Source organism: Oryctolagus cuniculus, chromosome 13, assembly GCF_051225735.1.
Source record: "Oryctolagus cuniculus isolate XC-2025 breed Fujian yellow rabbit chromosome 13, ASM5122573v1, whole genome shotgun sequence".
Lineage (NCBI taxonomy): Eukaryota > Metazoa > Chordata > Mammalia > Lagomorpha > Leporidae > Oryctolagus > Oryctolagus cuniculus.
Genome location: NC_142879.1, coordinates 41,213,346 through 41,225,936, shown reverse-complemented (window position 1 = coordinate 41,225,936; position 12,591 = coordinate 41,213,346). Strand labels below are relative to the sequence as shown.

At 45.3% G+C, this 12,591-nt stretch overlaps 1 protein-coding gene across 1 annotated transcript in view; it reads right to left on the bottom strand.

The window, feature by feature from the left end:
* Positions 1 to 12,591, bottom strand: part of LOC149122564 (S-acyl fatty acid synthase thioesterase, medium chain-like) — a 33,682-nt gene that overhangs the window by 2,294 nt on the left and 18,797 nt on the right. The window contains exons 3-8 of the mRNA XM_089311252.1: positions 12,191 to 12,329; positions 9,016 to 9,115; positions 7,765 to 7,934; positions 4,342 to 4,444; positions 2,460 to 2,890; positions 1,908 to 1,945 (exon numbers count right to left, since the gene is read on the bottom strand). Coding sequence (XP_089167378.1) covers positions 1,908 to 1,945; positions 2,460 to 2,890; positions 4,342 to 4,444; positions 7,765 to 7,934; positions 9,016 to 9,115; positions 12,191 to 12,329 — 981 coding nt within the window. The remainder of the gene's footprint in view (positions 1 to 1,907; positions 1,946 to 2,459; positions 2,891 to 4,341; positions 4,445 to 7,764; positions 7,935 to 9,015; positions 9,116 to 12,190; positions 12,330 to 12,591) is intronic.

The following is a 12,591-nucleotide window of genomic DNA, read 5'->3' as shown; positions in this document are numbered from 1 at the left end:
GAGTTCAGGGTGATCTGGTTGAAGGGAAGTCAAGGGCGGGGAAGGCCTGCAGGCAGTTTAATCTGAGGGGAGGGGGTGGCTCTGAGATCAGAATGAATAAGAAAAGAGTGGACAAAGGGGACAGGAGCAGCAGGGAAACCAGGAGGAAGGAGCATAAATGGATGGGGGGGGGGGGCGTTGTCTACAGAACAAGGTGGGGAGGGGGGTGTTGGGGCAAACTGGGGCAGAAGAGGTAAGCAAGGGCCATGTGAAGAATTTCATTCTAAGAAAGAGGAACCCACCAACAGGATTCCAGGCAAAGTGGATCAGCATCAAAGTTGACGCCTAGCTCTCTGGTAATGTATGGGGGTTGCAGTGTGGGTTGAAGGGGGGACCAAGGGTCTAGGAGAGGACCGAGTTAAGTGACTTTTTCAGTACTTCAGGCAAGGAATTTGCTTCCACATAGCAGTAGAAAAGAAAGAGTGCCACCCCACCCTAACAGTGAGGAGAAATAAACACCCAAACCTTAAATTACAACATCGTACTTCTTGAACTCAGGGAGCTGTGTGTGCAAGACAAGGAGGGGCAGGCCCCTCTAAGAAGAGTGAAGGGCATGGGCGGGTGCAAGTGCGGCTGAGAGGGGCCTCAGACTCTCCCAGTCCTAGGGCACAGGTGGAGACAGGGCTGCAGGGAGGTTGGGGGGAGAGCAAACAATTCTACACCAAAGCTCCGTGGAAGTCTAATTGTGGGAAGGGACCAGAATCTTCCAAGCCAACCACAGGTACAAGACAAAATTTGTTTGGAACAAGGAGAAGAGGCAGGCATGCTGAGAAAGTCCAGTGCACAGAGCTCAGCCACAAGGGGCTCGCCTAGGACTGATGCTTAAGACGATCTGGGATGGCCAAGAATTCCCCGTATTGCTCCAGAGGTGACTACGCATCGAGTAACAAGACACAGCTGTCTCTGCCAGAGAGGGCCATCGTAGGAAGACTCAAAGCCAGAGGCAGAGCAAGAACACTGAGAACTCAGTCCCCATGCCAAGCACTCAACACCACAGGTTTGAGGGCCTGGTGGTGCACTGGAGGTGACCATTCAGACAACAAAATCCAAATCCAGTTAAGTCCAGTCTAGGTCGACTCAACTCCATGCAGTGACGGCCTGGGAGAGAAACGTGCTCAAACTCAGGTGTAAAAAATATTCATTTCAGGCGCTACTCTTTTATGCACAATGCTTTAAATAAAAAAGAAAAATGGGAGTGAGCCTTTACACAGCAGTTGGGAGGATGTGTGGGATGCCTGCACCCCATAATGGAGCGCCTGTATTCAAGTCCTGCCTTCACTCCCAATTCCAGATTCCTGCTGGCGTGCACCCTGGGAGGCAGCAGATGTGGCTCAAGTAGTTGGATCCCTGTTCCCTGTGTGAGGAACCTGGTTTGGGTTCCCAGTTCTTGCCTTCAGGCAGGCCCAGCCCGAGCTACTGGAGGCATCTGGAAAGTAAACTGGTAGATGGGAGCGCACTCTCTACCTTTTACAATAAGTACACTGTTTTATTATAATTTCTTTTTACATAACCTTTTCAACCTAGATTCAGGTAACTACCTGTCTCTCCCATCAAAGGAGAAGGGTCCTGCACATTACAACAGGCAAAAAAGGCTTTTCGGAAATAAAAAAGTACACTGTTTTAAATTAAGAAAATTGGACACACAAGAGAGCAAGAACTAAGCAATCCATGGTTAAGGGATGATCAAAAGATGCAGATAAGACCCGGATGTTGGAACTACCAGGCTTAAAATACCTATGGTTAATATGTCCAAGAAAGTTGGACACATGCACACTCAAATGGAGAACTTCATTAGAGGGGCAGAAAGTATCGAGAGAGTTTAATGGAATTTCTAGAAATTTCTAGAATTTCTGCCTTGATAGGCTCACCCATAGACTCAATACAGCTGAGGGGAAAAACGGTGAACCTGAAGACAGTTAAACGTAAGTTATCCATAGTGAAACACAAAGAAAAACAAATTAAAAGGCAAACATCCAAGAGAGGAGGACAAGACCAATAGGCATCAGCCCAATGTGTGGAACCAGGATTCTTTTATTTATTTATTTATTTATTTATTTATTTATTTATCTATTTATTTATTTATTTAACAGATACAGTTAGTGAGAGAGAGAGAGAGAGACACAGAGAGAAAGGTCTTCTTTCCGTTGGTTCACTTCTTAAATGGCCGTTATGGCCGGAGCTACTCCGATCCGAAGCCAGGAGCCAGGTGTTTCCTCCTGGTCTCCCAAGCAGGTGCAGGGCCCAAGCACTTGGGCCATCCTCCACTGCACTCCCTGGCCACAGCAGAGAGCTGGCCTGGAAGAGGGGCAACCGGGACAGAATCCAGCTCCATATGGGATGCCGGCGCCGCAGCGGAGGATTAACCAAGTGAGCCATGGCGTCGACCCCTGAGTCAGGATTCTAGCTGGAGAAGCACGAACAGCACCCAGCATGGACGACTGGCGGACGAGAGGGGGAGGTGCGTGCCCCGTGACGTCACGGCGGCCGCACGTTTCCGGTTCCGCCGCAGGCCCAGCGCTGGGTGGGTGGCGGGAAGCTGAGGGCGTGAGGAGAGAGCCCACTGAAAAAAGGCGAAGGAGCAACAAAGAGGAGAGGCGGAGAGCCCCGGGAGCAGAGCTTCAGCAGGGATTTCGAACTTGGAGAAGAGCAGCTGGCAGGTGTGAGTAGCCGCCGTGATTTGTTTCGCTCGGGAGCGGGTGGGCACGTTGTGTCGGTTTTCATTATTCCGTGAGCAGAGTGCCTCTAGGAGTGCGTTGTGTCTTGTTTTTGGTGTTTGGGGTATTGTGTTTGAGTTGTATTGGTGTTCGTGAAGAACATGGTAGGAGCGGCCCTTGTGGCACAGCAGGTTAAGCTGCCACATGGGAGGCCCGCATCCTTATGAGAGCGCTTGGGATCAAGTCCTGCCTCTGGTTCTGATCCAGCTTCCTGCCAGCAGAACCAAGAGGTAGCAGATGAGGGCCCCAGTGCTTGGGTCCCTGCCGTCCTGGTTTGGGCCTCGCCCAGCCCTGGATTTTTTAGTTTTTAAAATCTCAGTGATAGTTTTGTTTCCTTGTGTCTTGGTTTTAAATATGGCTTCTGATTTGTTCTGTGCCAAACCCTCTGCTAAGCACCGCTTGGCGCATTCCGCTGCAGGACACCAGGAGTAGTTACTGTCTCTGCCTGTGATGGATTAGACACAGCTGTTGAAGACGCAGAGTCGCAGTTGGTAAGACACAGGCAGAGGGTTTCAAGCTGGTAAGCAGACCCTAACGACAGCATGGTTGACCACTGTGTGAGGGCTGGTGTTTTTAAAACAATTCTTTTTAAAATGAAGGTTGATTGATTTGACAGGCAGAGCAACCGAGAGAGAGGGAAAGAGAGAGCAATCTCACATCTGCTCAGTCCCCAAATGCCTTCCACGCCGGGGCTGGGCTAGGCTGAAGCCAAGGAACCTAGAACTCTCGTCTTGGTATCTCACGTGGGTGGTAGGGAGTTAAAGTACTTGAGCCATCATCTGCTTCTCAGGTGTATTAGCAGGGACCTGGATCAGAAGCAGGGAACCTGGGACCCAGGGGCAGGTGTTGTGGCAGGTGCTGTCTACAGTGCTGGTTGTAGTCCCTGATGCTCCACTTCTGATCCAGCTCCTTGCTGATGTGGCTGGGAAAGCAGCGGAAGATGGCCCGAGTACTTGATCCCCTGCTACCCGTGTGGGAGACCTGAATGGAGTTCCTGGCTCCAGGCTTTGGCCTAGGCCAGCCCCTGGCTATTATGGCCATTTGGGGAGTGAACCAGAGAATGAACGACCTCTCTATTTCTCTCTCTCTCTCTCTCTGTCTGTGTGTGTGTGTGTGTGTGTGTGTAACCCTGCCTTTCAAATAAATAAATAATCTATCTATCAGCCTGTCAAAAAAAGAAGCCAGGACCTAAACTGGCACTCTGACTTGGGTTAAAGGTGCCCCAAGTGGCAGTTTAACCCACTGTACCACAGGCTTTACCCCCTCTTAGAAGTTAATACTGATTATCTTATTAATAACTGTAGTTACCATGCTGTGCATTGGATTTCAGAAACTTCCTCCTAACTGAAACTTTGTACCCTTTGACCAGCATCTCCTCTGTGCCTCCCCAAGCCCCAGCTACTCCCTGATTTAACATTTTTGGATTCCACATGTGGAATCATGTGGTGTTTGTTTTTCTGTGCCTGATGTTTCACTTAGCATAATGTCCTCCTGGTTGGTCCGTGTTATCTCAAGTGACAGTATCTTTTTAAAGGCTAGTATTCCAGTATGGGTGTTTATCACATTTGCTGATGGGTACATAGGTTACCTCCTGATGGATGCACAAGTTGACGCGCATCTTGGCATTAGTGAATAGTGCTGCAGTGAATACTGGCGGGCAGGTATCTCTTGACATACTGATTTGAGTTCTTCTAGATCATGGGAAGTTCTAATTTCCATTTTGTGCAGAGCCTTCATGGTTTCCATTGTGGCTAAAGTAATTTACATTCTAACCAACAATGTATGAAGTGTTCTCTTTTCTCCACATTCTTGCCAACACTTGTAATCTTTTCTTTTTAATTAATTTATTCTTTTTTTTAAAACTTTTATTTAGTAAATATAAATTTTCAAAGTAAAGTTTATGGATTACAATGGCTTTTCCCCCCCATAACTTCCCTCCCACCTGCACCCCTCCCATCTCCCGCTCCCTCTCCCATTCCATTCACATCAAGATTCATTTTCAATTATCTTTATATACAGAAGATTGATTTAGTATATATTAAGTAAAGATTTCATCAGTTTGTACCTACACAGAACATAAAGTGTAAAATACTGTTTCAGTACTAGTTATAGCATTAATTCACATTGAACAACACATTAAGGACAGAGATCCTACATGAGGAGGAAGTACACCATGACTCCTGCTGTTGACTTAACAATTTGACACTTGTTTATGGCGTCAGTAATCTCCCTAGGCTCTGGTCATGAGTTTCCAAGGCTATGGAAGCCTTTTGAGTTCGCCGACTCCGATCTTATTTAGAAAAGGTCATAGTGAAAGTGGAAGTTCTCTCCTCCCTTCAGAGAAAGGTACCTCCTTCTTTGATGGCCCTGGGATCTCACAGAGATCTGTGAGTGAGATCCCATGCTGAGTGAATTAAGCCAGTCCCAAAGGGACAAATATCATATGTTCTCCCTGATAGGTGACAACTAATCCTTTGTCTTCCTTTGATAACCATTTTAATAGCTATGCGATATTGTAGTTTAATTTACTTTTCCCTAGTGATAAATGATGTTTTTTTTTCACATACCTGTTAGCCATTTGTATGTCTTCTTTTAAGAAATGTCTATTCATATTAGGTCCTTTGCCCATTTTAAGTCTGGTTATTTGTTATTAAGTTACTTATGTTCCTTGGGTATTAACCCTTTTAAGATCTGTGGTTTACAAATTTTGTTCCCAATCCATAAGATAACTCTTTATTCTCATTTCCTTTGCTGTGCAAAAGCCTTTCATTTGATATAATCTCAATTATGTGTTTCTGCTTTTGTTGTGTGTACATTTTGCTCATAACAAAGTGTTGCCCAGGCTAATGTTGTGGTACTTTTTCCCTGTGTTTTATTCTTGGAGTTTTATAATTTCAGGTCTTACATTTAAGTCTTCAATCCACTTTGAGTTAATCTTTGTGTGCAGTATGAGAAAAGGATCTGATTTCACTCTTTTGTATGTGGATGTCCAATTTTCCCAACACCTTTTATTGAATGGACTGTCTTTTGTTCATGTGTATTCCTGGATCCTTGATTGTAAATGCATGAGTTTATTTCTGGGCTTTTGTTCCATTGGTCAGTCTGTCTGGCTTTGTACCAGTAACATACTATATTGAATATGAAGACTTTAAAAAATATTTATTTATTTCAAAGTCAGAGGGAGAGAGGGAGAGAAAAAGAAAGCAAGCTCCCCTATGCTGGTTCACTCTCCAAATGCGCACAGTAGCTGGGCTGGGCGAGGCCAGAGCCAGGAGTTGGGAACTCAATCCAGGTCTCCTAGATGAGTGGCTGGGACCCATCTACTTGAGCCATCACCTGATGGTTCCCAGGGTGCACTTCAGCAGGGAGCTGGAATGGGGAACAGGGAACTTGAACTCAGGTACCCTGCTTTAGGCTGCAGGTATCTCAAGTGGTGTCTTAATACTTCACCAAACACCGATCCCTGATTATTGTAGATTTTTTATGTCAAGTTTCAGTGTTTTTTTTTTTTTTTTGAAGTCTGACTAGTATTTTGTGATCCTAACTGTGTGCTAAGACAGAAACACAAGGCAGATTTGCCTTATGGGTAGAAATGGAGAGACATGGATAAGACTTGGGACATCTGGGAGGTAAATCATGAGCTTTACAACAGATTGAAGGTGAGCAGTGAGTAGAGGATGTGTGAAAAATGAATGGGACTGCCTGCATTCTCAAGGTGTTGCTAGTCTGCTCCACTTTTGGTAGCTCTTTGTGAACTCCTTTTTGTAAGCACTGCCCAGCGTGGTCCCTGCCCAGTTCCAGACTTTGTGGAGGAAGCAAAAGTATAGATCCAGGCTTCTTCCTCCAAGGAACTTACTCCAAGGGAACAAGGCCCAGGCAAAACAGAAGACATGCGTGACAGCTAAAGGCTGGCTCTACAGTAACAGCCATGGGTAAGTCAGACCAGGAGGAGCCATTTAGGTTTGGGGAACCAAAATTCACAAGAAAGCAAATCTCCCCTGGTTCACATCCACACTTACAAGCAATCCACTCCCAACGATGCCTCTAAGAAGATGAGAATGCTTTGGTACTAATTCATTCAAAAAATATGTGATGCAGCCAGCATTGTGGCTCAGTGGGTTAAGCCGCTGCCTGTGATGCCAGCATCCCAGACAAGAGCCAGTTCAAGTTCTGGCTGCTCCACTTCCAATCCAGCCCCCTACTAATGTGCCTGGGAAAGCTGCAGAAGATGGCCCAAGTGCTTGGGCCCCTGCTACCCACTTGGGAGACCACTTGGCTTTGGGCTGGCTCAGCTTTGACCACTATGGCCTTTTGGGGAGTGACCAGAAAATGAACGATCATTCTTACTCTCTTACATTCTCTCTCCTCTTTCTCTCACTCTGCCTTTCAAATAAGTAACACTTTTGAAAATATTATGTTATGAAACATGCATGTCTAACCACATTTTTATGGCAACAAATACATGTTATCCATCTTTTATAGACACAATTTCTTTTCCTGTTTTTCTTTAAATATTTATTTATTTGAAAGGCAGAGCTACAGAGAGAGAGTGGGGAGAGACAGAGATCTTCCTTCCACTGGTTCACTTCCCAAATGGCTGCAGTGATGGGCCAGGCCAAAGCCAGGAGCCAGGAGCTTCTTCTGGGTCTCCCACAGGTGGCAAGGCTCCAAAGACTGGGTCAGCTTTCACTGCTTTCAGGCCTTTAGCAGGGAGCTGGATCAGAAGAGCAACCAGGACTTGAATTGGCACACGTATGGGATGCCGACACTGCAGGTGGTGGCTTAACTCACTGCACCACAGCACCAACCCCACTGTACCACAGCACCAACCCATATAGCTAAAATTCCTATGCCCAGGCTCCATTCTAAACCAATACAAATATGACAGGTGGCTCCAAAGGAAATGAAATCAAAGTTTAGAATCTCTTCTCCCATCTAAGCAGCCTCAGTAAACTGCCAATCTACATTTTCTTTACATAATCGTGCAGTAAAACCTGTCTCGGTTACTTACGTGTAATTACGCATAATGTCAGCATCCGCCAGCAGCACGGGAGCGTATTGCTGGAAAAACTCCTTGTCGTCAAGGCAGTCCTGGGGAGTGCCGCCGAAGTCCACAAGGTACCGGCTCAGCTCCTCTTCTGACAGCTCGTTACTTTTGGGAACTTGAAACCTGTCTTTGGACTTGAAACATTAACAACACAACACACACAATTGAATGTTATTGCAATACCATACTTGCTCATAAACTACCAACAGCCTAAAGGAGAAGTTGCTAAATCAAGTTAGGCAATGGAATCCTTTACAGGCTTCAGGGGAGAATAACTTATTTATTTAGGTTTTTTTTTTTTTTTTTATCTTAATGTCAAGAATTACAGAGGAGACACACACACACACACACACAGCTAAAGAGAGAGAGAGAGAGCAAGTGAGAGAGAGCGCGCGCGCAAGCAAGCTTCAATCTGCTGGTTCACTCCTCAAGTGGCCACAATGTCCAGGGCTGGGCCAGACTGAAGCTGGGAGCCTGGACATTCTTCCAGGTCTCCCACATGGGTGCAGGGGCCAAACTACTTGGGCCATCCTCCGCTGCTTTCTCAGGCCATTAGCAGAGAGCTGGATTGGAAGTGGAGCAGCTGTGATGGGAACCGTCACCCATATAGGGGCGCCAGCATCGCAGGTGGTGGCTTTACCTAGCATGCTACAGCGCCGGCCCCAATCATTTCTTTTTCAAAGCAAGGAGGAGGAAGTTGATCAGACATTCCAGTGCTGTAATACAGAATTCTAGACTCAGAATTCCAGGCCATTCGAGATTTTTATCCAGATGAGGTGGGGAAGATCCAGAGGGTAGGAAGAGGAGAAGTGGACACAGCACACTGGATTTTGAAAAGCCATGCTCATTCTAAAAAGGTGATGTCACCTCTTGCAGTTTCAAAGATTCTTTCCTGGTTCGGATCCAACAACTCTGCTAAAAGTTGATTATGTGCCCAGCCAACCAGCAAGGACAGGAAAAGCACCATGGCCACTGACAGCCCAGAGGTACAAGAACAGTGCAGGCGAGGATCCAGGAACAGTTGAAGTACATTTCAGAGAAAAGGAGAGATCGTGACAGAAAGGGACTTGAGGGATTTTCAATAGCAAGTAGTATTCCTGTCATCATTCCCTGTGGGCCAGGATCTGCCAAGTGGAAAATAGCAGCTTGATTTTTATCCCCTCCACCATTTTCGTCTCGCCACCACCCCGCTTCCAAGAAAACAAAATTGCTTACATGAGGAGGAGTTGTACTTGACACGAAGAAGTGCATCGGTTCTAGCTTGTGATTTTCTTTTAGGTACAGTGCCGTCATGAAAGCAATATAGGATCCCATGCTACATCCAGGAAAGAAAAACACGGTAACTGTTCAGCAAAACTCGTAAAGATCCATCAAGTGTCAGCACAAGTGTAGAACATGCAGCATAAACACAGTAGTGGTCGGGTAATAGCCAAAAGAAAACTGTTGTGAAAGGCATATTTTCTTTTTGTTTTAAGATTTATTTTACTTATTTGAAAGAGTTACAGAGAGAGGTAGAGCCAGAGAGAGAGAGGGAGAGAGAAGCCTTCTGTCTGCTGGTTTGCTCCCCAAATGGCCGGAACGGCCAGAGCTGAGCTGCTCTGATCTGAAGCCAGGAGCCTCTTCTGGGTCTCCCAGGCAGGTGCAGAGGCCCAAGGACTTGGGCCATCCTCCACTGCTTTCCTGAGCCACAGCAGAGAGCTGGATCGGAAGTGGAGCAGCCAGGAGTTGAACCAGCACCGCTATGGGATGCCAGCACTGCAGACTGGGACTTTAACCCACTGTGCCACAGCACTGGCCCCATGAAAGGAATACTTTCAAGAATGTATGTCAGCAGTAAAAGTATTTCAAAGACATTCTGGATAGTTCAGTTCAAGATTTAGTACTAATTTTCACTGTGTCTTAAGATGAATTAAAATTTTCTCTTCTGCCTTGAAGTACAAATCTTTGACCAGTAGATACCAGCTATTTTCAAAGTATGGTTTGGGGACCCCTGGGAATTTCTGACAGCCCAACAGGTGACCCACAAAGTCAAAACTATTTTCAGGATAGCACTGAAATTTCTGCACCTTTCTGTTCTCATGAAAGTACAGTAGCGTTTTCTAGAGACTATGACATGGGGATTGCAACATTTTGCAGAAACTCAAGTGAGAATCCAGCTGCCTTCTCTTAAGCCAGGCAATAAACATTTGCAAAAGTGTAAAGCAGTGCCACTCTTCTTACTGCGCTTTGGGGCAGAAATATTTTAGTCATAAAAATATTTATGTAAACATATCATGAGTATGTTAATGTTGTTGACAGAGAAGTTAATAGGTATCTTTCAGATCTGTTTGTCTTTCTCTCTCTCTTCCTCTCTTTCTCTCTCTCTCTCTTTCTCTCTTTCTTGCAGAGTTAGACAGTGAGAGAGAGACAGAAAGGTCTTCCTTTCGTTGGTTCACTCCCCAAATGGAGCCAGGAGTCAGGTGCCTCCTCCTGGTCTCCCATGAGGGTACAGTGCCCAAGCACTTGGGCCATCCTCCACTGCCTTCCCAGGCCACAGCAGAGAGCTGGACTGGAAGAGGGGCAACCAGGACAGAATCCGGCACCCTGACCAGGACTAGAACCCGGGGTGCTGGCACCGCAGGCGAGGGATTAGCCTAGTGAGCCGCGGTGCCAGCCTCTTAGTAGTACTTTCTAATATGGTAAATATTGACCGATATATCACATCTAAACAAAAGCTGTTTGAGGTCCTCAGAGTAGCCTAAAAGAGTAAAGGGGTACAAGGACCAAAAAGTATATATATTTCTATTAATATATTTATGTTTGTATAATATATCAATGTATCTTATATAAATATATATGTAGAGATTTCTTTGAAAGGCAGCGCAACAGAGAAAGAGGGAGGGAGGGAGGAAGACAGGAAAGGAAGAAGAGGGTGAAAAAGAGAGTTCTCCCATCCTCTGATGCCTTCAGCTGCCTACAACCACTGGGACCGAAGCCTGAAACTGAGTCGGGGTCTCCCCTGGGAGTAGCAAGGGCCGACTCTCTGAGCCCTCGCTGCGGCCTCCCTTCCTGCCTAGCGGGAAGCTGCAGTCCAAAGCAGAACGGGGCCTCCAGTGTGGGCACTCCAGTGCGGGAGGCAGGTGTTCCAAGCAGCATGTTAATGGCCACACTGAATGCCTGCCCCATAGATGTATTTTGCCAGAGGTTATGCACTTGTGAATAAATATGAGTGTATTCATTTGTATGTGAATTTCTATACCTTTTGAAAGAAAGGGAAACTCAGTCCCCATGATCACTGCTGATGGAGTGTGAAGTGCAGGGAATTTGAAAATGTTTATCAAGAGCTTAACAATGTACATATCATTTAACTGAAATTCTAGAAATATAATCCTAAGAAACTGATAAGAGATTTATATTAAATTTTCTATAAGTTATTGTTTACAGGCACAAAAATAAAAAGAATTTATAACCACAAAAATAGTCTTAATAATTGGCATTAGTTTTACAGGATAAGTGGTGTATACTTACAGGCTGTGAAAGATGCTCATAACAATACTAAGGGAAGAAAGATATAAAATAGGGTCCTATTATATAAAACTATTGAGGAAACACATCAAAACATCAAACATTGTTATTTGGAGGATAGAATGATGGGTATTTTTTATTTTTGAATTTTTGATTGGAATGCTATGATATAGTAGTCAAAAAAGTTATTTGTGATCACTACTCATTGAATCCTCACAAGTAGGAACTATTATTATTCCCAATTTACAGGGGGAGGAAACTTAATTTCAGAAGTCTATAGAATTTATCCAGTTGCTGAGAGGCAGTCAGAGCCCCAGGATCTGACCTCAAAATTATACAACCTAGCTTAAGGAACAGTCACAGGTGTGCTTGGAAAAGCCCATGGAAAATGTAATTAAAAGATAAATTTATTCTGGTGCAAAAATATTAAAATCCAGACATAGTTTTTGCATAGTATGCATTTTCCACAAACTTCTGCAGACTTATGATTGAAGAAATTCCCCAGGGCCAGTGTTGTGCTGTAGCAGATAAAGCTACCGTCTAAGGGCCAGCATCCCATATGGGTGCCAGTTTGTGGCCCAGCTGCTTCTCTTCTGATCAAGCTCTCTGCTGTGGCCTGAGAAAGCAGCAGAAGATGGCCCAAGTCCCTGGGTCCCTGTACTCACATGGGAGACCCAGACTTTGGTCTGGCCCAGTCCTGACCATTGTGGCTGCCTGGGGAGTGAACCAGCAGATAGAAGATTTCTCTGTCTCTCTTCTCTTCTCCCCCCCCCCCCCAACTCTCTCTAACTCTCTCTCTCTAACTCTGTAATTCTGACTTTCAAATAAATCTTAAAAGAAGAAAAGAAATTCCCCATGATGTCTTTCCAAACCGACTTTTGAATACCTGTGGCCAAAAAATGCAAATGGCTTATCCTGGATGATTGGCAGCAGAACACAAACGATTTCATCCACTATCTGGTACATGTCGTTTGCGAAAGGTTCTTCAAATCTGCTCTCTCTTCCAGCAAGCCTTACAGAGTGCACTGGAGGTGAGACAACACGATAGACACAGACAATGAGCAAGATGCTGTGAGGTAAAAGCCTTTATACTGGCATGATGTGAAAATGTCAAAGAAGTGAATAATAGTGGTCAAACCCAGGGAGGTCAAGTTATAACATCTGTGGATAAGAGGAGGAATAACATAAAATACTGTGGACTACACATTGGAAAAGTCCCTTTTTGCCCCTCCCCAAGCCCCTGGAAAAGATGGGTGAAACACACATAATTAGCATGGTGTAGCTCAC